The 25555-nt window shown below is 39.9% G+C and overlaps 1 protein-coding gene across 2 annotated transcripts in view; it reads right to left on the bottom strand.

The window, feature by feature from the left end:
- The window catches only part of rgs12b (regulator of G protein signaling 12b), a 58094-nt gene that overhangs the window by 19950 nt on the left and 12589 nt on the right, over window positions 1-25555 (bottom strand). For both annotated transcript variants that reach the window (XM_008277912.1, XM_008277911.1), the window contains exon 6: window positions 6539-6560. In XM_008277912.1, the coding sequence (XP_008276134.1) occupies window positions 6539-6560 (22 nt within the window). The remainder of the gene's footprint in view (window positions 1-6538; window positions 6561-25555) is intronic.

Genomic DNA, 25555 nt, shown 5'->3' with positions numbered 1-25555 from the left:
TACTTTGTGGTTCATCTATGGTCCAGTTTGTGTACTTTTGACCAGCTTCCAGCAGAATTAAAATATTAGCTTAGCATCTTAAACAATGTAGATACTTTTGTATTGTGCATACTGCAGATACACACTTCATTATACGCTCATAGGTTATCATTTGCTCATATGTTAAACATCTTTTCATGGTAGGTCACTTCTATATTTACTCACTTTCAGAGAGACAAAAAGTTTTTGCGGTTTTGCAGGGTAAAGCTGATGACTGCTTTCAGTAGTATATTGTGTGTATGTGTTAAATATGTAGGATCAAAAATAAAGATATCAGCCACTTATGATGAGTGGGGCTCCAATTTGAATGATCTCTTCTCTCTAACCGATGGAATTTCTCTGACCATATCAGAACCTCTACTTTCTATAGGTTAAACTTGTTGACCTTTTTAAAATGAGGCAATGGAAAAAAAAAAAAATTGTGTTTACTGTCACATAATAATTGAGTTTTCCCGCTTGAACTTCTCTTTGAGAGAGATGCTGGGATAATCCTGCTTTTATGTCTGCAGCAATAGATAACAGATAAAATTCACAAGCAAACTGAACAGCAAAATGTTTTCTTTTTGTAAGGTTATAAGATTTATATCACTATTTCCACTCGATACCCATCAAAATTCAGTGAAAGGTTTTTCCTAAAAAGCATTATATTAACCTCTCAGTTTAGAGGTTTGCTGCAGTATTACAGAATGATTCTGAGGAGAGTCCCAGTGCATCAAAGAATCACTTATTTTTCCCACCACTAGACCGCAATGTGCCCATGGTCCTAATATTCAGACAAGATCAGGAGGCAGGCAGAGGCACCGAGAAAAGATAAATATAACCAGAATGCAGCTTCAGGTCTGACAAACTGAAACTGTGCTGCTAAGTTTACATAAAATAAAATACAAGAACAGCCAGCGGGAAGACATCATGAGTCAGGTGCCCAAAAGGACGCAAATGCTGTAAATAAACTGAAGGAAAAGTGTTCCTATCCACAGCTAAAGTCCTGGGCCAGGCTATTAATGGAGAAATTCTTTGCGAATTTTGTTTATGCACATTTGTCCTCTGTTTAATGTTATCAATGGCAGTTTTCACACTCAGGGTATTTTTAATCTGTTTTGCCGAGCCACTCAGCTCATTCACTCTTTTTAAGCTCTCTGCGGCGTAGTAAACAACTCCAGAGGCTTTAACTTAACATTAATGGCAATCTATCACTGCAAAAGAGAGGCTAACATTTATCTGTGTACTGTCTAAACCACGTGTCCTGTTCAGTGTCACAGGAGCTGGCGTTTGTCACAACATTCAACCTGCCTGAATGCACCGTACATCACAGAGAAAGGCCAATAATATAAAGCTGTATCACAACAGTAATACCAGGCCTCAGACATTATTTCACATCTTATTGTGTTGCACCATGTTGCGCTTTTGCTTCTCTAAATCACACATTTTCCTCAATAGCCTCAAAACTCATTGGTGCCAACAGACAAACCAAACAGCAAGTATAGTCCACAAAGTCAAACCCTGTTAAAATTAAACGTCAAGCTGAATTGGTGTTTTTGTGTGTCTTCCTTTGCACAATTTTAAAGTAGGCAGGACTCGACTGGAATAAAGTGATGAGACATACTTCTGTGAACTAAAAAGGATTTAGAAATATTTAAATGTGATGTCAGTAGCGAGATTGTTTTCGACATTCCGATCATATGTAATCAAACCACACCCAACCAGCCCTGAAACAGATTACCTGACTTTTTCAGTGTCTAGCACTTAATAAATAATAATCACCTAAGTTTGTTTTCCCAAACTTTAAGAAAGATTACTGAGTCATTTAGCACATTTTGAAATCTACATTTGGCAACCAAAACAAAATCAGCGATTTAGACAGATGTTTTAAAGGGAAAATGCTCAGCAGAGAATGAGCAAAGTTTGACTTGTATTATAGCAGACCAAAGGAGTATATTAGAAAGGAAAATAATTACTTTTCCTATCATAAATTTCTTACCATTCTGTCCAATTCTGTCCAGTTTACTGCCTAATTTCTAAGTCAATATTTTAAAAAAAAAAGCCAAACTCTTATTCAATTTTCTCTTGGAATGAAGGTAGAAGTGAGTAACAGCACAGCAAACGTATAGTCAACTGGAAAAAGCAAACCACAATACTTAATCATCACACCACTGAGACTAGCATCACATTAACAGCTGCCTTTACCACGTTTGTACAGACAGATGAAGCTCATCTTTTCCTCACCTATCAGGCTGAAGTTAGAAAACTATATATTCAATAAGCCCTCCACATGTTGTGGTCAGGGATTCATCTTAAGTTTCAGTCACTAAATTAAGGCAAACCAGATATTCAACGTCAAAGCCTTCTGCTGTCAACACACCGGCCTTATTGCTCCACCGTGCCTTTAAGTCCAAAACTTTCTTCTGCCAGGGAAACAAACATTCAAAGCTCCAGCTGTCTCCTCACCTGGGTAGAGCTGGTAGGAGCCTGTGTGGTGCCACCTGGGCAGGTAGCGAATCCTAAGTGGTAACCAGGCCCCTCCATCCATACTCACCCTATCAGGGGCTCTCAAAGACTCAAACACAAAAGGCTGGACATGTGGTCCAAGAAAGGGCACACAGCTGACATCACAGGCAGGAAGGGAGACACGGAGGGAAAATGGAAAAGGTAGAAGAAGGAGGGTATAAGGAAGGGGGAAAGAGGCTGCTGCTACTGGTGGTGAGCAACCTGGATGACAACCTGAGAAACCACAGAGAGAGTCAGGTCGCAGCGTGGACGCGCACCTGCATGTGCACCTACACATCTCTGTGGGCTTCCAGCTCTGTAAGTGATACAAGCACGCACAGGCCTCGAGATGATGAATAATTCAGAGCCGAGGGAGGACGGAACTAAAAACGCTGCAGCACACACACAAACACACACACACACACACACACACACACACGCATATACATATTCACGAACTCACACAAAGACTGCAGTATTGATGAGGAGCTTGTTAAAGGAAGGCCACTACTGAGACTAATGAGGCCTGCAGCCCCCATACAGACACACACACATGCACGCGCACGCACACAGAATCAGAAAGATTATACAGCATGTCAACCTGTTCTTGTTTTGACTTTTCATCAAAGCAAATAAAAAATTGTGATGTTGGTTCACAATAAGGGACAACACAAAAAACATGCAGATACGACCAATATCATCCATCCATTATCTATGCATCGCTTAATCCTCACTAGGGTCGTGGGGAACTGGAGCCCATCCCAGCTGACTTAGGGTGAAGGCAGGGGAGACCCTGGACAGGTCGCCAGTCTATCACAGGGCCATACTTAGAGACAGACAACCAAGCACACTCACATTCACACCTACAGACAATTTAGAATCACCAATTGACCTCAACATGTTTTTGGACTTGTGGGAGGAAGCCGGAGAACTATTTTATGTATCGGTTTAATTATTATTTTTTTCATTAAAACACACATACACTTCTCTCTACTCTAAATCATCAATACATTCATCTTGTAAAAATGTAATGACTGGTTTAATTGGTTTGCTTAAGCAGGGGTGGGAATCACAGAGTTACTCACTATACTATCACAACACATTGCTCATGATGATGACGGTATTATGATCGCAATTTTGCGACACGTGGTAAATGTGAAGAAGAAAAATACCCATAAAAAAGCAAATCATTGCATTATGGTGTCAGTATGTGTGGAGATCGTCATTATTATCCAAGTTTAATAATGTGTCGGTTCAATAAATCCATTCTCTAACTGGCTTTCTCCTGCTGTCTGCACTTTCTGCCATTTCTCCTGTGAGTTTCTTCTTTTTCACTGCAGGTTAGTTAACTTCTGTTGACGTTACCCTCATTTATTTGATAAGTGCCACTACGAGGAGTCATTAAGTATTGACTCTGGTCAGTCAAATTGGCAGGGGAGTCCATTTAAAATGCCTAAAAATATTGACATTTGTTGCCATTTTGTCACTAATGTGTCCAAAGGAAGTAATACAACGTTTTGCCATATTGACATTTTGTCCTACCCCTATTTTTTAAGGCTTTTTTCAACTTAACTATGACACAAAATAAATGCAAGTAACTCCAATAATGAATGTGCTGTGCATAGTTGTATTATCATTGCTGCCACATTGGGAAAAAAGATTTCAGCAGTTTCTATTAATAAAATGGCAAAACTTGAGTCAAAAACAGCCATTTTAGAAGGCTCAAATCAAGCCGCACAGTAATTAGTAGTCATTTTGGAGAGTTTTATTGTGAAGTTAGTGAGGTTGTACTTCAAAAAGCAAGTAAGTTGTCTGAGCTCAAGAAATTCTGGTGTACGGATAGATTTTTACTTTTTTTTTTTTTTAACTGCTTTTTAAATCAATATTTCAGTCAGAAAACTGTAAGAATGCAATATTAATAAGAGCGGAACAATTTGGAAGTAGAGTCCTACATTATACAAGTGGCTAAAGTGTTCTTAATGCAGTATTTTTCAGGATTTCAGTAGCAAAAATCAAGATGTATAATGTCTAGATATAGCCCAGCTTCTTAAAAAATAATGATGTATCGAGAACTGTTTTTTTCATAGACTATAGGATTAAATTATTTTTAAAAATGTCATGGCAAGCTTTAGTTAAATTTGATGATTAATTATATGGAATAAGTGTTGCATGGAAATTTAAAGACGCACAAGCCACCGCCACACAGTCATCACAACTTTCCATTGTTCTCAAAGCTCTCACACTCGCGTTGATCTTTTCCATCTTGTATTATTTTAACTAAAACCTGAACAATCTCACTTTATGTTGTGTTTGACCTGTGTCTCTCACTGTTCAGATGTTCTCACAGATTTGTTAGTTTACTTGTTAGCTTAGCTGTGCAGGATTCCTTTAGCGACTAAGATAACATTCATTTTTTTGGCCTTCACTGTGTCAATGAGTTTCTCAACTTTTACCTGCTGCGTGAATAAACTATCAAACTACCACGTTCTTTTCCTTGTCCTTTAATGTTTACTCGCCATGTTGTCACTGAATGATGTAAAAAAATATATTTTTAAAAAGAGTCTATATAGTTTATAGAATGACAGTGTTTTTGCTGAAATAAGAAAGATGAAAAGGGGTTTAAATTGGCAGTAAAGATTGACCAATCGAGGGAGTTGCTTGCTGTGTGTGCATGCACTAACTTGATCTAAATTCCAACTTTCCAGTTGAAAAAACTCGCAGGAACCATAAAACGTCAGTCCCAAAGTCATCAAGCTCCTCACATCACATGCACACAAATATACAAGGAGAGAATGCTTTTGCTTGACTTAAAAACAACTCATTCTCACTTTGGGAGACACATGGCGTAATAAACAGCTATGGATGCTTCTATATTGAAACTGCCGTGTTGTTGTTTTTGATGTAAACATGTCTGGACGAAATTCTATACCTCTTTTGTCTTGTTTCTCACCTCCTCTTTCTCCTTTTTATCTCCCATCTGCCATACATTTAGTCTTTCATGTACATTGGTGAGGTGTTATAGCACCAATAGAGGACCTTTTGTTTTTGTTGGCACATGCTAATTGTCTACAAGTCACAACAGTTTACCTCAGATTAGACCCAATACAGTATGACAAAACAGCGCCTGAACCTTTTACATCCAGTGCCAAGATACCAGAGGCGAAACACGCAAAGTGTTGTAAAACAGTGACAGCAAATGAACTATCAAACAGTGTCTCACATGGTGTAATCTTGCTCCCCTTTCCAACACTTGAAACTAGGAGGGATAAGTCAAGTGTCTGAAATGACAGTCAAGTCAACTTCACAGGGTTTTTCCAGGGTTTTAGATATGATGAGTTTCTTAACATTTAACTTCCATTTAGAAACTATCCAACTATAGTTCTGTCACTTAAATGTTTTCCCCTTTGAATATCTTGGAGAAGAATCTGTCTAAAAGTTTGTGCTTTTATTCCAGCTTGTGCAGCAATAAACACTGTTGTTTTTGGACATTATATACAACTTTCAGATAGCAACATATCTAATCAGAATCCCTGTATCACATATACACTTGTAAGATGGTAGCATCAAAAACAGAAAAAAACCCCCAATCTGTCAGAATTTTATCTTTCACGGCAAACACTGTGTTCATTCTCTCATACTGTGTCCTGTCCATGAAGTGTCAGTTAATGTGTGGTAAACATGCTTCAGAATCTGGGACTATCTTTAAGCTGCAGCCTGCCAACAGCATGCAGAGGTGGGGCAGAAGCGAATCAGGTCAAACCAGACTTTCTGTTGTTTTCAAAGTCAGTAAATGATTTTAATCTACCTTGGGTATAGGTATCTGCCATGAACATGACCATGATCCTACACTGTAAAATCTTTCAAAACTATATTCAATATACAGTATTTCATTCCTTTTAATGCGAAATGAAGTTGATCATAACAGGTTAACACTTAGAGGGTTACAAGATGATGAGAAAAGATTACTAAAACAGATGTTCACAATGTTAAATGCTGTAAAGGCATATTTACTCACCTCCATCAGAGACTGCAGCAGACTGTAAAGAGAGACAGAGAGACATGGATTAGGATTTTTCCTCATCACACTGATGACGGACATTCACAGGAGCTCACACAGGACATGAGGACCAAGAGGCAGCAGCATGAGCATGCACTTTTGGCCACATGGAGACACAGACTGGCCTGTCTCATTAACATATACACTTCACATCATGACACAGTCAGGTTAGCGCCCACACTCTGTCTTCTGCGTGGGTGGAATTATCTCTGAACTGGCTGTGCTTGCTCTGCAAGAAAAGAAAACCTCCTCAGAAGGGTGGGGTTTACTCTGGAAGTGTGTTGGTGTGAAAAAGTGAAGAAAGGACCTGCCCCCGATTTCACACTCAAGTGTGATGTTTGCTTGCATATCTCACAATCCCTAATTGCAAAGTTTAACATGCAGAAACATATTAAAGCTCTATCTAATCTAAATGTTCACTCATACAAACACAGACAAAATATCTAGACAAACACACTTTGAAGTCAAACTGACTTTACACTGAAATCATGTTCCCCTGACACAGACTCAAAACAGCACACACACACAGCACACACACACAGTACATACTCCAGTGATTTTTATCCCAGACATGCTGAGCTGGGATGAGATCATTCAATGCAGACATCAGTAATGTAGCTAACTCTGGAACAATGAAACACTGTGTGACTCAGACAAAGCAAAAGGAGAAAAGTAGACAAAAGGGAAAAAGGGGGTAAGAAAGAAAGATTGAGACCAGAGAAAAAAATGAGACAGGAGGGTTGAGTAGCAGCAGACAAGGCTATTTGCCAATGAGAATATGAGGGAAAGAAGAAAACAAAGAGAAGTTTATAGCAGAGAACACCAAACAAACACTGCCTCTCTGGAGGAAACTTAAACTGAGCCACACTGTCAATCTGAGGCTTTTGATGCTGTTAGGCTGACTGCTAAACTTACTAATGACTGGCTTTATCCTTACTGATACGGCAGGAGCAGGCGATGCAGTAGCTATGTGAGCAGCTGCATTGGTTATAAAGGTATTTCTGTGGTACATTTATATTTAGAAAAATGAACTTTTAATGTTTCATTATTACTCAGCACAGACATGAGGGAAATCTTCCAGATGACTTGATGATTCTGCAAGGTTATTTTACGGTCATTTGTTAGAAATGCTTGAACTTCTTTCTGAGGAATCATGTGGTTGCTCCCCTAGTGTGGTATAGTGAATACTAAATACATTGACCACAAATCTCTCTGGCTTTTTCAAAGCAGGAGAAACCACAGACAGTCATTAAAGAAGAGTTTTAACATACTTTTTACTATATTATCATATTAAAACTCTGAGCAGCAGAGTGTCCCCAGGTCTCTATAGTAATAAGGAAACGTACTATTACAGAGAGAAGTGCTACTATTCAATTCAATTTTATTTGTATAGCACAGTTTACAACACGTTATCACACAGCGCTTAACAAAGTAAGGTATAGACCTTACCATGAGTAAATCCCTTTATGCTATTATACACAGGGAACCAGAATATAGTTGTAGTTGTTTCATACAGAATTTACATTTACGTAATCAGGTTACTATCACCAATTTACATTTAGTTTTAAAAAGGCATATGCATGAGGCACTGAGATAGAAAAGGTATTGGTGTGACAGCAGTGTCCAGCATGAAAGAAAAAACAATATCTTGTAGGAATATGCCTTTGTGTTAAAAACACTAAAATTACTAAGACTGAAACTAACACTAAAATATAAATGAAGCTTCTAGTAGTCTGAATAAGGTTATTTCCACAGCTGAGCAGTAAACAGTAAAATTCACATTCACACTGTAAAAAAAAATAAAAAAAAAAGTGTTCTGGCTCGATTTGACTGTGTACAAGGCTCTCTCAGAAAAGTAAGTTATCTTGGTTGAAAACAATACAAAATTTACAGTAACCAGATTACCACACTGCATTTAAATATGCTCTCAGATTTCTGTGCATGTAAAGCCACTCCCGCCAATTAAAAAAAAACAAAAACTACTACCTTTATTTCCCTGTTAAACCTTGCTATATTTAATCTGTAATGAACCTGCAACCCATACAAATCCAGCAATGTACACTTTTAAAGCAAAGTCAATCTAATTAAGCTGACCCCTCAGTGCAGCATATGTGTTGGTTTGATTCATGTGCTTCTTGGCCATTTCCTCTCTTGAGCCAAGCTGTGCTGCCCAGATGGCACAGCCATCTTAATCACTGGGATTAGCTGTTTCAGACCGTCCCTGGAAGACTCGAGGTTGGCACAAGCGGGTAAAAAGAGATTTGATGGGACTTTACAGCGGATGATTGTGGTCGAACCACTGCAGAGGAAAACGACACAGGCAGAGACTGGTTACCTGATCCTCACACTGATTAGAGCACTGCCACATTTCAACATCATATACGCGGTTTCCCATGTATCTGTGTTTCAGACAGGCTGTGTCTTAAATGGGTGCAGCCTGCAGTATGTTTGCATATGGCCAACATCTGTTAGAGATGTGTCTTTTGTGCACTGGGTGCATTCTTTTGCTTTTGTGAATGCATGTGTGTGTGCGTGTGTGTGTGTGTGTGTGTGTGTGTGTGTGTGTGTGTGTTCAGCCCCGATCCCCATTCAGCTCCACTGTGATCACTTCCAGACGCACAGTGGTTGAGGCCCCCAAGTTCCCTCTCTGCTTTTTTCCTCATTTAACTCCCCTCTAACCTATTTTCACTCTCTCCTTCCTTTTGTTTGTTCTTTTCCCCCTTAATCAGTCATCCAAGTCTTTCACCCCCTCAGTCTGTCCCTCATTACCATCTCTCTCCTTCCACTCTTCCCTTAAATCATTCTCTTTCCCTTCTTCTGCCTTTCTTCAACAATTCCAGCGGTGTTTCCCCTCCTCTCTTGGCAGGTCCAGGTCATTCCTAACAGCCCACAGAAAATGACTGGGGTTTTCCAGACATTCCCTCCTCAAGTTCCTTTCCCCGAGCCCCACATCCACGGGGATGCATGCAGCTGGAAAATGGTCTCGATAACAGAGAATCAAAGCATCAAATGTATCTCCCACTGCTTTTAACAAAAAAGTGCTGCCACGTTATAGTCCCAACATATGCCTCTTTTAGCTTCCATTGATTTCAAACTCAGAAAGCTGAGTTCTGCACTACTTTTAGTACTACTGGCAGTACAGATTTACTACTATGTCACAGCCTCAACATTGCTGCTGCTGACGGTGATTTTTCACAGTTATTGGTGGGACTTTTTTGTGTCCATCATACAGAAAATGCACTGATAAGACCAGCAGAAATCGACACAACAGCACATGCCTGATGGTGGCAAGTATGGCTTGGACTTGTTATTTATTGGCAGTAAAATGGCCCCAAGCAAAACCTCAGAATGTGTCAGAGTATGTGTACAGCTATTAATTTAATGAATTCTGACAGAGATGTAGCTAATGGTTATTTCTTATTAATAAACATGTCAACACGTTATTGATTTGCCATTTAAACTGTCTCACACTGTCTCTTATGATGCTGTTATGATGTTTATTAGATTTTGCTGAACAAGCTTGTTGAAGTTGACCTGATTTTTAGGGCGGAGACAAAACAACAGACATTGGTCACAGAATTTGCACCACAGGAAACCCTGCACTTCCAAAATACAATTTTACACAAAATTAATAGTAGTAGCTTGTTTTTCTTTAACCTATTTTTTAAAAAAACAACAGGACTACTATCTGACTAGTAGGTAGTATCATTAAGATATTTGACATTTTGTGTTTTCTGGTTTGGCTGTTTGGACACAGCTGTTACTGCACAAAATCAAAAAAGGGAAACCAGATTATTTTTATATTTTTTTTGGTGTTTTTACCCTTTAAATGATCTATGGCAGGACTTTATGATACCCCACAGCATTTCTTTGTGCCAACAGTGTGCCCCCAATGAACAAAATGGCTAATGTCTCAATAGAAAACAACAGATGTAACATGAAGTCTAGCTGTCACTAGATTTTTGAGGTCAATATAAATTCGTAGAAATTCAAAATATACACTCACTAGCAACTTTTTTTTTTTAGGAACACCTGTGAAATGCAACTCAACTCAACTACGGTGCCTTAAATTCGACTTTTTGTCCACAAAATTAACATACATGAGGTGGGCAACATATTAGGAGCACTTTTCATTGCGATATAGTCCAGTGCAGCACTGCCACCATCCACAATGACCTCAATAAAAAACACAAAGGAGAATTATCACCTTTTTGACGTCAACAGAAACTGAAATTGCAGAAGCGTCATAAAAGCAGAATTTATGGCAGAGCCGTTGTATTGGATTGCATTAGGTTTCACGGGTGTACCTGATAAAGTGGCAGTGAGTGTATTGCTATTTCTTAAACAGACATTTCAGGTCAAACTTTGACCAAAACACATGGGACACAAGATGTTGTTTGTGTTCTCAGCCTACTCAATTTACTAGTCCAGTTCAAATGCACTTCTAAATAGACTGAATTAATGTTACTGCCAAAGAATAAATGTTATTGGATATATGACTGCAAATATTTTATTTATTTATTTACAGTTTCAGTAAAAGCACTGCTTATTTTTTTTTATCCATTAACTTTATAAAATTAGAAAACGGCCATTAAAATTTCCTAAAGCTGACATCTTCAAATCAATGTCAAACACTTGAAACCCCAAGAAATCCAGTTTTCAAATCCTCACATTTGGCAAGCTGAAACCAAGAAATAATAATCAACTTTTGGTTTAAGTTTCCATAACAACTCCAGTAGTCCTTATTTTTAAACATTAGTTAGTCTATGAGCACTGGTGTATCTTGAATTACATCCTGACATTCACAGAAATGAATAAAGTCTGGGCAGATTGTTGTGATATTCTAAAAAGCCCTGTTCCCTTGAATACTGACACAGTGGGAAGTGTTACAGTTACACAATGAACATGCATGACTGTGACACCCACTTTAACAAAAGACATGACAGCTGTATCACATGACTGATGACTGCATGAATTTCCAGTCTATTACTGTTGTCATCTTGTGGCTCATCGGGATCTACAGAATTACTTCACACGCACATAAGATGCAAATGATCTAAGTAGTAACAGGGTGTTGTATTGGATGATCGGTTGCGATACAATGACCTGCTGGATAATGTACGATTTAAAAACTTTCTTTTTTTTTGTCTACAGGTCAAAACTTGTTTGTATACCTATATACTCCTGCTTTCAGCTCGTTGAACATAAAATGCCACCTTGTAGCCACATGCCTGGCCTGTTTATGTTGGGTTTGTGTGTGTGTGTGTGTGAATGTGTAGGGAGTGGTTGGTCACTGTGTATACAAGTCCCAAGTGCTTTATTAGCTGTGACTAGTGGGGAATGGGTGCCTTACGTCATCTGTTATGAAGCCTGGACGTCAGGTTCAAACTGTCACTAAACACAGTACAATTTACAACTGTTCATTCTGACAGTTATCATAATATTACTCCTTTAAAAGCCATAAAAGTCGACTTAGACAATCTCAAGCTTCCGAATCATGCCTCGTTGGTGTGTGTGCGTCTGTGTGGACGATGGAAAAAGACGTTCTGTTTCACGGGATGAGACACAGAGTGGCCAGTAACACTTAACAGGGTGAAGAAAAATGTCTATCTGTGGGAGAAACTGCGAGGGATAACATGCACTCACACACACAAAGACAACACTGTTTGCACCACAGGAACCTACTCCTGGCTCCATCACTGGAACTTAACTGCCACCTTTGGTAAGGAATGAGATTCTACTCCTGTGTATATAAGTGAAAGATGAACATGTCATGTAAGTCTACTCATGTGCCTGTTAGCACTGGCAGTACTACAGGAGACCACACCTATAACTGAACAAATGGCGCACACACACTGTCCTTAAAAGGTGACTTAGAATTCACAACACAGAGTTCCCGACTGCATGTGTTCGAACTCACACACTTCCAGCTGAGGAGGAAGCTGTTGAGCCAACAGTCTCAATGTGTGCGTGCCTGCGTGTTTACTTTTGAATATGAGGTGAATAGTGGCTGCCATTGAGAAGACCAGAGTCATCCTGCCAGGACTGGCAACCATGAAACCGCTTAGCTTTAGCATAGCTTAACCCTGAGAGGAAAGGATGAGTTCGACAAGCTGATTAGGTTCTAATGACCCCAGAGTGAGCCAAATCAGGCTGTGCAGGTGTGGGCATGAGCCAGGCTGATTTCCACGCAACTCGGAGATTCAGCTGCACAGCTAACTAATTTAATTACTTTCTGGAAAAAACAAGATTTAAAAAAAATATCACTGTCAAAATAAATTCAAACACACACACACACACACACACACACAGAGTGATCAGCAATCCCAGTGTCAATGGCCTCTATGTCTTCCCCACTTCAGTGTCCCCACAAACATCTCAAAACTCTGTTTTTTATTCCAAAGTGAAATCCTTGGTAACCGTCTCTGGAATTCTGGGATGAAGCCCTAAATCCCTGAAATGCACTCAGGAATCAATATCCACTCTCAGTGAAAGGAAGGAATGCACATAATGTTTGTTTCCCTACAATAGAGCCACACAGGAGATGTGACTCAGAGGCTAAGCCGGTGATAAACGTCTGTTTTACTTGGCTTGTTGCCTTAAACAACAGCACCGTCACGCAGACAGAAGAGGGAACAGGACGTAAACACAAATTAATCTCATTGAAAACCTCTGCCTTAACACCTGCACACACACACGATCGCAGCTGCTGGTCGAGACGCTAAATTAAGTGAATTTCACATGAAATAAGAGAGCTGACTCAGCTCACCTTTCCATTGTCTTACAGCTGTTTTTTCTCACTTTCCATAACACACACAGAGGAAAAGTGCCTTCGGGGTGACATGTACAAACCATATGACTCACAGACGAAAGAAAAAGGAAGCTCTTTATGTCTTAGCCTCCATTTGTCTCAGTTGTTAGCCTTGTCCTGACTTTTCTGTCTCTCTCCCTTTTTCCTTCTCTCTATCTTCTGCTTTGACCCAAAACACATCTGGCTTTGAGTGGAAGAGAAACAGCCTGGAGCTGTCGCAAAATTTTGTTCGTCTTTCTTTTCTTCTGTCTCCCTTTACCTTTACACACACTTCCTCAGCTGGCCATGAACACATCCCTGATTTGCTCAATTTGAATTCAACCCTGTTTCTTTCCCAAGAGTTCTTGTCTTCTCCCTCGCTTATTTTGTCTTCATTCATCCCTCATCCCTTTGTTTTCCCTCTCCTATGGTATGCTGATAATAGATTCCCCTTTCTCCTTGTGTATGTGCTTTTGTCCCATCTGCCCTGTCTTTGTCACTTGTAGTGAGCAGAACAACACTGGTATGCACTCAATAACATTCACACTCCCATTCTCTCTTCCATTTACATCCTTCTCTAAATTTTGTCATAAGCCTCAGTGAAGAAAAACTAAAGCCTGCCAACCAAGAATAGTTCTGCGGAACTTTTGTTTTGGCTGCTACCTTTTTCCACTCAAGGCACTTTGGCAACATTACGACAACACTTTAGTTTTACTATTAAAAGCTTTGGCTTATAAATCAGTCCAAATATTTGAATCCAGAGGTAGTTAAGTTTGCTTCTAAGGACATAAATAAATCAGTCCCTCCTTCAATTCACTGCCCCACACTATAAAAAGAGATGACTAAAGTTGATTATTTTCCAAATAAATACTGCTTTTACAGCACTGTGTATGAGTGTGTGTACTACTCACTGTATTGAAGTTCCAGACCCGCTTGAAGGAGAGCCTCTTCCTTAGGCTCATCCTGCTCTCCTCTCAAAGAGGAGGAAACCCACTGACTGCTCAATCTACATATCTGAACCGCACAAACACACATGCACATGTATGCTGACGCTGACAGAGCTTCTTCAGGCGCTGTCTAGGGCAGGAAATTCATGCAGGCAGCTGACTTGGATGGAGCCATGCCTCAGCACTTCTCTCACACATACACACACCTGAGAATAAGCTTAAACTATCTGGTAAAGTTGTATAAAGTAAATGTACTGTATCTCACTGTTAATACACTCGTACTACACCTCTCCCTCTCGCTCTCATACACACACTCCACCACACACTGAGCTGACAGACTGACTAGGAAGTTCCATTCTCTCGCAGACACACACACTGACACACATAGCTCAGTTTCCATAGTGACACGCCCCCATCGTGCAGCAGCTACCAAGAAGGGGAGGGAACAAAGGTCAGTCTGCCAATCATGCTGCAGCACAGCCCTCACCTCTCCACCCTTCTCCAATTCCTCTCTGTTCAAATCACAGCTAGACAGGTAGGTACGATCAAATTCAACAATGTGCTGCGTGTTTTCTATTCACCTAAAAAATGAACCGTCTTTTCTTCTTCCACATATGAAAAGCATAACAGAACAGGAGAGAGGGTGAGGAGAAGAGCGGGGTTTAATCTCCAGCATCTGCTTTACAAAGATCAATGAAAATTCTGCAGGTTTGTTAAAAGGTCAACTGAAGCAACAAAGGCACTTCACAGGACTTGAGCACACACATGCACTCTCTTTCTCTCTCACACATGCAAACAAAGACTGCAATTGAATCTGTGCATATGGCCTTGAGCCTACACCTAGCTCCCCCTAATTTCCTGTTTTGGCAAAAGTTTCTCTTACACCTTCCTCTATACCTCCGCACTTCTGTCTTTTTGATGCTACTGTCTGGACTGACTGACTGTGATGACTCAATTATCTACACACGACACAAACACAAAATGACTGTCTGTTTAACCTGATCTGAGTTCTGCAGACAGTAGCTGACTCAAAACTACACTCTGTGCTAATACATGTTCAGTTACAAATAACATAACATATAGAATATTGTATGAGTGTAGAACTTTTCTTCTTTACAACCCACAACCAACTGTTTGAGTGCTTCTACTTATCATTACTCTATGTGCACAACTATAAAGCTGTGGGGATTTCAAATTTTCTTCAATCAGTATATACAACAATCCAGTCATTGAGAAGGGTCATTTATCTTTTTGCTTTGATGCCATGTAATCTGGCCACCGAGTAGAATCAAAAACACTTATGAGCTAAGCTGCACCCTTTAACCGTCTTAACACCAAAACCTGCCCGAGGCAAGTTATCTGGAAAAAAAAAACACCATCCATCTGATTTCTGCATTTTAACTATCTGTCTAATTGTTTGTCGTCCTTGAACTAATCGTGACTGACATACAATTTTGTTGAGAGAATTAACCACATCTAAGTTTAAAATCGTGATATTTCCTTAAAATCACTTGTCTAAATGTCTTTGGTAAAAATTATTGACTCAGCTGTGATCAGAAATTCAGGGACTTTCTGGCTGAACTGGAATGAACTGCAACGAACTGCAGACTGTGCTTGCACAGAGCCAAGAAAGGACAAGCATAGCAAAAAATCAAAAATGTACGCAGTGAAATATTTTTTCTCAATTTTTTAACATCTGTGGGAACTTGGTTGATTCAAGTTTTTTTTTCAATTTTGAACGCTAAATAATCAGACAAACTTCAAGAAATTCAACTTCCATTTTTTCGATTTTTATGATTTATGGCACTATGTGTCACAGTGCATACAATACATTTTGAGTTCTGCCTATTTCTAGTCCTGGTTGTGCTGTTTTCATAGAGATGCAGGACTTTGTAATGCAATGAAAAATAAGCAAACCGTGGGTAAAAATGCCCAGTACCTGTTTAGGGTTCAAATGGATAAAATCATAAGATACCCAGTAAACATTCATAGCTATGTGGAGGCCTGTGTCTATTACATGTCCACATTAAAAAAAAAACAACAACAACAACAAAAAACATGCTACTTTAAGGACTACTGGCCCAAGCAAGACATTTTTCTGCCGTCTTTGCAGCTCCACAAGCACCATTTGAGGCCATGCAGCTCAAAATGCTGTGCCATATTGTTGCTGAAGTTAATGTTAACCTTCCACGTCCCTGTATCATAGCAACATCAGGGATGGCTCCAGCACTCAGCCCCCCACCACACACACACACACACTGAGACTGAAGGCGATGCCAAAGCACTAATTATCAGAGCTTCTAGTGCTAAAGAGGCCGCTCAGTTGAAGCCTAATTTTGAAAACTTTCAAGATTGCCTGGTTCAGCTAATTATATAAAAAGCTAGTAAAGCCACGTTGTTCCGATCCTTGGTACACCATTTCAGAGAAGCTCACTGGTCAGTACCACATCTTTGACAGGCCAGGAAGAAGCATGAGCGGTGTTTAAGTAACCTGTGCTCAAGCTCAGCTCAAAACATATCTGTCAAAGCAGGAGAAGAGAGAAGAGGCAGGACGCCGCACAGGATAAGAGGGATATGACAAAGTTTAGGTTGGCTAAATCCACATCCTGAAGAGGAAAGGAAGAGAGCAGAGGAGAAGAAAAGAGGACTAAGAAGAAGATAGGCAGAGACATTTTTCATGTCTCACCCCCTCTCCTAATTCCTGTGGTCTAGGCAAGCAGCTTTTCCTTTGTGTGTATGTGTACGTTAAACCACGGTCTTTTTCTATGGCAGCGCAACATAAAAGGGAAATATTCTCTTCTGGAGATATCAGATGACCCTAACACAACAGGGCTCCACATAAAAGACAGACACACACTCATGTGCAATCACACACATGCAGTACATATGTTCAAAGTTGTTACTGACTTCTATCAAGTTTTCAGTTAGGTCTATCTTGTGACTGTTTTGTAGATGCCATTTGTCTGGGTTCTCAATATGCTGACATACTAAACTATAAGATAGCTTGAAGTTACTTAACAGAAACTGCTAATAGACAAAATAACTAAAGAGGGTTTTGGCTAATACCTGAAAATCGTAGGTGCTTCATTATACTCGTGCAAAATCCTATAAATCCAATATTTCCTCATAAAAGCAGAAATGTTTTGAAAAATTCAAACTTTTAAATGATACAGGCACAGAAGTATATGTCTTAAATGAGAATGCGTGGGAGAGACAATCTACAGCAACGCTGCGGTGATCAACAGGTATTTTTTCCTTTTAACCAGTTCAATGACAGACATGTGGAAATAAAGCCCTTGTATTAGCTCACTTCTAAAACATCTCTGTCAAAACAATCACTATCTATGAGTAGAGAAGGGTTTAATTTACCATCTTTCTGTTTCTCTGTTTCTCTGCCTTGCACAGAATAAAACTCAACAGTGCCCTCTGCTGTTCTCATATAAGCAAGACACAGAATTGAGCAAAAACTAATGGGGGTTTCTGCAGATAATTTTTATTTAACGTTGGATATTCAATGTCAATCTCTGTATCAGTCATCAGTGTGCTGGAGTGATTAGTCATGATTTAGCTGATATGGCTGTAAAGATCAGGCGCTAAAGGGGAAACACACTTAAATCTGATTATATGTAGAAAATCAACATGCGTGTGTCAGCCAAAGTAAAGGAAATGCTGCTCACAATTCAGTTGCACTTGTAAGTTGTCTAATGTTTCTTTGAAAACTCCCTTTGCTGGTTTGCTGCTTTTGAAGATGATACACTTTGATGATACTTGCTATTCAAGTTAATATGACTCGTGTTGCTGGCTTTCTAAAATGTAATTTACTGTAGTTCCTGGTTAAGTAGCAGAATCATCGTCACAAACACTGAGAAATGATGCAAAAAGGAAAGAGGAGAAATCTTGAAAATCAAGATGACTCATACCAAACAGGAAAACTGCACTAGTAAAGAGGAACAGCAATCACAAGCAGACCTTCATCAACAGACTGAGTTGTCAGGATATTTGCTTAAACTACAGCATCAAACTGGTAAGGTTTTACCATTATTTTGGCTACTATTTAAGACAATTTAAAATAAAATAAAAAAATAAAAATAAAATAAAAAAACAGTCCAGCAACTGACTTATCACATGACACAGTTTGCAGTTTGTGCTGATGTGGTAAACTGCACCATCTGGCACTTGATGGAGATAAAAAAAGAAGCACTTGTGTTTATCTGAAATTGGAGCTACGTCTAATGTGACTCTTGGCCTCCTGAGGTGTTTCATGTACAGGAGCAGTGTTGATCCTGTCTTATCATCTGATTTTCCTTCCCCGACACACTCTGCTCCCAGGGGATATCACGAGGAACAACACACACACTCTAACACACACACACACACACACACACACTTGCACACACATAGAAAACAAAATGTGTGTTCAAATCTTTGGGCGTCATGATGGTGTTCTTATTCACTTGTTTCATATATGAATGAGTTTTTTATGCCTCTGTGAGTGTATGTGTCTGCATGGGTGCTTGTGTTGGGTCAGAGGGCTGGCAGACTGCTCTTTTCTCACTACTGTGTTTAGTGAAATAATGTCCTCTGCTGCTTTCCACCACAGTGTCAAAACTCCCTCACTCCAAACTTCATGTGTACACACACACAACTATTGAACTGTTCAACTACACTGGACAACATAACCTAATTCCACAAACTGTTACATTTACCAGCACTCCGTACATTTGTAACAGCTATTTTAGTATTTTACAATGAGACATCTCATTAAGAGACTGCAATGAAAACTTTCTTATAGTATTATAAAAAATACAACAGCTATGGATTAAAACCAAATACAGTTTCAACAAGGGAACTCATCCAATGGACTGAACAAAGAATCAACAGGTCTCCCTTTAACTCAACAGAGCCAAAAAAGAGCCTGATGATTGGCCTGTGCAGGTCACATGATCTGTCATACCAGCGACAGGCCTCACAAGTAAAGTTTCAGTGTATTCAATTAATTGTAGCCTCAATTATTATGTACTGAATTACTGGCATGAACCAACAGTGCGTCAACAATGACAGAAAAAGAGAGAAGTGGCAATGAACAGGTTTGGTTTCGGCTTTTTAAACATGTAAAGCATCACAATCAGCACCAGTTGACAAGGTTTTAAACCATTTTGTATTTTTGTCCGAACTTACAGCATCTGCTCCAGCAACAGTGATCTAAAACAGTTAAGACTGTGTAACACAGCCTGGATGCCATATGTGACAGGAGCAAAGGAGCCGTCAGTGGGATGAAATATATGCTGCATCAAACACACACACATACATACACATACAATCCATGCAGAAATTCCCCCAGAAACACACACGGCTCGTTTACTCACTGGATCAGTGGCCGTTTCAGAATCCACGCTCAAAGTTTGCTGCTCCATGAAGGAAGAGACAAGTAATCCTCAGCACTGCGTGTGAGAGCTCCCCTCAGCGCACATTGTCATCAGCTGTTGGTTTGTGTGTTTGCGCGCAGAGAGACCAAGTGGCAAAGCTTGATGGCTTTCAAATGTCCAAACCGCTACAGAATGTCGCTGTCGCTAGATTCCCCTTCCCTCTCGTTCTCTCTCTCATACCCCTTCCTCCTCCTCCTTCTCCTCCTCCTCCTCCTCCTCCTCCTCTTCCCTCTCTATCGTCTCCTTTGCCCTGCCTCTCAGCTCTCCCCCTCCTCTGTCTCTTGCTTTTGCACCCACCCGCGTATAATTTCTATTCCACCCACACTGGTGTGGGCTGAGAGACGTCCACATACACACACTCAAGATGAATGCGTAGGCACGGCTGCAGAGGGAGACCCCTTGCCATTAAGGAACACACCCACACATAAAAATCAGCGTGGAGTTGAATGTGTGTGCTCTTCTGTCATCTGCTTAGTATGCCCCACGCACGTCTGGAGAGTAAACTGACATTCGTGATAGTGGGGGGGGTGCACTGAGCGTTTGGCAAAATAACTCTCTGGGAAGACCGAGATCATCACGCTGACAGCTATCTGCAGCAATGATTGGGACGAAGAAGCTGCATTCCTAAACATGCCTTGACACACAGTGAAGGTACTCACCCTAACACCCGCTTCCACACACCCCTCCTGCCTGCCCTCCACTTGGCCCAGGGGTGAAGACAGCGAATGAAGCACCACCTCATTCACACTGACAAATAACCTACAGACGAGAGGCAGCTGCATTCAGTGCCAACCTACAGGAGCACAATATGGTTCACAAATCTCTCTGAAAAGTGCTTTGACGTAATTTCAAAAAGACATTGACGTTCTGTTTTCAAAGGGCAATTTACTATAGCTAAAGGCTCTAGACAACTGCAGACAAAGTTATTTTTACTTATCCCAGTTCCACAAGTAGAAGGTAACCAAGTACATTTACTCAAGTAGTATTTTGAGTTGTATTTTGCTGAAGTATTTCCATTTTCTGCCACTGCATACTTTATTGATCCCCAAGGGGAAGTTCACAAGCTACCCAGGAAGTAAACTATAAAAAAGTCGGTAAATCACCTTTAACAGCTTCAACATTAAAGTGATAAACACATTAATGCATCTATAATATAATCCAATCATATACATTATTCTGAAATATTTCATTTTACATAATGAGGAGTTTTACTTATGTTACTTCCAATGCTAATGCTTTTCTCAAGTATACATGACTTTTACTTGCAAAAGGGGGATTTCTACACTGTGTTATCAGTAGTTCTACTTAAGTACAAGATCTGAGTACTTCCTCCAGCTCTGTCCAGTTCAGGCTTTTAACATTGGTGCTGCTGTGTGAGAAAAAACTCACCTACACACAACTAATTTAACACATAAAGACCTATTTATTTGGCATAGTTAGTGGTACATATACATGACAAATACATATTTTAAAAAGTTGTAAATCTTTTAAAAATCTGACAATATAACACTGCCCATTTCAACAGCTTTAAGACCAATTTTATCAGAAACCTGCCATACAAACAAGGACATAGAGTTTGAAAGAAGCTTAAAAAGTAGGTTTACAATTCTTTGTCTTAAAAGAATACTCAGGAACCCATATGTAAAGTAAAACTGTGTTTGATTGCTTTCACAATTTAGCCTTTTAATAGCCGTCGCGAAGAGTTCCCCTCCTAACGTTTTTGATTCTAGTGTAAGCAAAAAGGGATGCAGCCTTTGCTCATTGCAAAAATGTACTACACGAACTAAAGTTAAGTAAAGTAACAAAAGTTTATATGAGGCTATATAATAGCTGAACTTAGTCAAATCAAGGGTATAGCTTCTATCTGTAATGATGTTGGAAAGATATCTGGTAATGGCCAATATAGACAAAAGAATTACAGCCACTAGCAATGCTTTCAGTATACATACGAGCATGTGAGTATTACATTAAGATAGACTTGACAAAATGTAATCTTATCTTAGGAATTAAAACTTTTTGTGAAACCACAATTTGTCAAAAAAGATGACAACTTTGCTAAGCGCTAAGTAGAGTTTTTTCTGGGATGTTGATTATTCCTGAAATTTAACTGCAGAGGTGTGTGCATCTTTAAAAAGCGATAATGTTCCACCAAAGTTAAATTATTGTTTTTGGGTGACTTTATGTCAGAGCACAGAGGAAACTGTGAGGCGCATGTCTTAGGGTTAGGACCGTGATGTAAGTGATCAGCTAAAAGCTCAAACCACTCCCCTCGAAGAAACAGACTGCATTTGTGTCTGAGAGGTCAACATTGGAAATCTAAATCAATTAGCCTTGGTAAAAGTCATGCAGATACTGATCTACAAAAATAGGCATGCACATATAAAAATACAAGCGCGCGCTCACACACACAAACATAATGATTGGCTTTGATGTCTAAAAAATATGCGTCTATTTAAAGTTTTAAAATATGTCAAGCAAAAAATAAAAAACTACTGATCAGCCACAACAATATGATCACATGCCTAATATTGTATAAGCTACTCTTGTGAGATCAAAACAGCTCTGAGGTGTCAAGACATGACCTGGAAGTTTTAAGGTGAGGCATCCATAGATCTGGCTTGTTTTTCTAGAACATCCCACAGATGCTCGATCAGATTGAGATCTGAGGTAATTGGAGGCCAATTCAACACCTTGAACTTTGTATTACTGTAATTGCCATTGGGGGAATACTGTTGCCATGTACTTGGCCTGCAGCAACATTCTGGTAGGCGGTACGTGTCAAAGCAAAATCCACATGACATGGCAAGATGCAAGGTTTCTCAGTGAACACTGCTCAGAGCATCCCACTGCTGCCAACTCTTTCCCAGGTAAATGACGCACAAACATTCGGCTGTCAACATAATGTAAAAGAAACCATGATTAACCTTCTTTCATTGCTCCAGTTCTGACGCTTATGTACCTTTACAGGCACTTTTAGCAGTGGACAGAAGTCAGCATGGGCACTCTGACTGGTTTACAGCTACATTGCAAGCTGCTACGCACTGCATGCTCCAATGCCTTTTCATTATAGCCTGCATTAAAATTTTCAACAATTTGTGCTACAGTACCTTTTCTGAGGGGTCAAACCCAAGGAAGCAGCTTTCTCTCCCCATGCACAATAATGAGTCCATGACTATGTTGCCAGTTCACTGGCTGTCCTTTCTTTAAGCACTGTTGATAGGTACTAACCACTGCACCCCGCCAACACCCAAACAGACCTGTTTTGTAAAGGCTATGATCCAGTCAGGTGGCTCAGAGGTTTTTCTGCTTAAAGCACATTATTTTCAAGTGTTTTCAATTGTTCACTTGCTGACGAATATACTCCACCCCTTGTCAGGTGCCATTGTAATGATATAATCAACATTATTCATTCCACTAGTCAGTGGTTTTACTGTTGTGGCTAATCTGTTTAACTAAATGACAAAACAGGGTTTGAGACAATTAGCATCTAAAGAACTAAGCTTTAAATAAACAATACGAAATACTAAATGAACACTGTTGTGTAAGCTAGGATACTTGAAGTCCAAAGACGTTTACTACTTTGTGTCTGCTTTAACTTTTCTTTAATAACAAATCTTGTGTCAGCACTACTTTGGGATGTTTGTCTTTCAAAATGTTAAGCAAGTAAAATTACAGCCGAACAAGATTTTGTTTTGGTCCAACCTAATATTAGTGGATTTTCTTTAACATAATTAACTGCTCTTGAATGTACATCATCCATCCATCCATTATCTATACACCGCTCAATCCTCACCAGGGTCGTGGTGGGGGGGGGGGGGGGGGGGGGGGGGGGGGGGGGGGGGCTGGAGCCTATCCCAGCTGACTTAGGGCGAAGGCAGGGGACACCCCGGACAGGTCGCCAGTCCATCACAGGGCTACACTTAGAGACAGACAACCAAGCACACTCACATTCACACCCACAGACAATTTAGAATCACCAATTAACCTCAACATGTTTTTGGACTGTGTGGGAGGAAACCGGAGAACCCGGAGAGAACCCACGTTGCACGGGGAGAACATGTAAACTCCACGCAGATCCCGGTGCCCCCACCGGGACGCGAATCGGCGACCTTATATCAAAGTATAATAGTAAAAAAAACAACAACAAAAAACCCCAGTTCGGATTTCCTTTAGCCCAAGGTGATTTCCCGATATTTATTCTTTTGTCCAGACAGCAATATCTTTGCTTGAAAAACTTACGAAAATCTCATCAATACAACTGTTTAATAAATAAATAGTTGTTGATTAGTGTTTGTAGCTCAGACTTATAATTATGTTTACACATCTCCTAAATTGATATCATCAACCTTTTTTAATCGTTTAAAATGAAAGAAGGAGACTGCTAAAGGAACAGGTGCTCATTCAAAGCTGAAGGCTAAGACAAATACAAATCAGAATCAGAATTAGAAATCAGTATTGTTATGTTTTAATATAATATATACTTGCCAGATATTGCAAGATGGGTATTCCTATATAGCATAGAATAAAGCTTTGTGAGAAAGCATTAAATAGTATGCATTAGTAAAAAAAATTCACAGAGAAAACATGCCATCTTATACCACCAAAAGCTGATTACTTTTCACGTTTAACTAGTTATTCCAAAACATATAGAGAACACTGCCTGGGCTGGTTTCCAAGACCAGCACCTGAGCTCCACTAGGGAGGAATGTCATCCTCTACCCATCATTGTATTACAGTTAATGGGGAAAACAGCGGTAGTTGTGCTGGCATCAACATATTGTGTGATTTGTTTGGTCATTATATTTGTGCATTTGACCTCTGAATGATTACTTGACTGTTGTTACTTGCTTGTCTGTTTTGTATTTAGCTTGTAACCGAGGGACCAGTTCAATAAAGTTCAGATTTCAGTCTTAAAGGACCATTCGACAATGTTGAACCGGTGTCTTTTAAACTTGTTAATTCAGTTCATGGGAGGTAGTTTTTCCTTCTTCTTGTTGGTAACACTACTAAACTAAAATAGTTCTCTGTGGTTTTAAACACTCACATTTCCAAACAAATGTGAGCATTGTGTATTATCTACAACACAGAAAAAATGATATGACAAAAGAAGTTAATCAAAATCCAAGCGAGAATCAAGACACAGACAGAAGAAGGAGGAGAGCAGATGTGTACAGTCTGATTTCCTTCCCCTAACTGCTGTCATAAGACATTGTCTGTCAGTGCATGTGCATGGGTTATTGTGTTTGTGAGTGTATAATGGTGCAGCTCTACAATCAGACCCATCACAAGATGAGCAGCAAGCCTCAAGCACTGTGCTGACACAGACATACAGTATTATCCATACAGTGCTATCCACACCCATCAACGCTCGCACACATTTCAGCTGCAGCATGAAGTCTGAAAGGTGCTGGAGAAGCTTAAATAGAACAGCTAACAAGATGACTAAGAGGTGTGTGTGTGTGTGTGTGTACATGTGTGTTTCTGGGCAATTACAGTGGAGGCATGCTTGTGTGCATCGATGGTGCTTGTGGCTTAGGGTTGCAATTTGTGAATGTGCATGCATGGCTCTTGATGCATGTGTGCATGTGTGTATCTGTACTCTGTGTGTGTGTGTGTGTGTGTGTGTGTGTGTGTGTGTGTGTGTGTGTGTTTGTGTGTCCATATACTGTATGTTCTTTTGTGTTGAGGCCTCACTAACGAGGTGAATGTCAGCTTGTTGCTCATCAGAGCTCATTAGAAGTGCAGGCTAACACTTAGAACCCCATTACCCCCCACCACCATCACCACCATCACCCCAGTCTCACTCACACAC

Source organism: Stegastes partitus, unplaced genomic scaffold (genome assembly GCF_000690725.1).
Source record: "Stegastes partitus isolate 25-593 unplaced genomic scaffold, Stegastes_partitus-1.0.2 Scaffold110, whole genome shotgun sequence".
Classification (NCBI taxonomy): domain Eukaryota; kingdom Metazoa; phylum Chordata; class Actinopteri; family Pomacentridae; genus Stegastes; species Stegastes partitus.
Note: the sequence above shows the minus strand (reverse complement) of the source record. Positions and strands in the feature narration are given on the sequence as shown.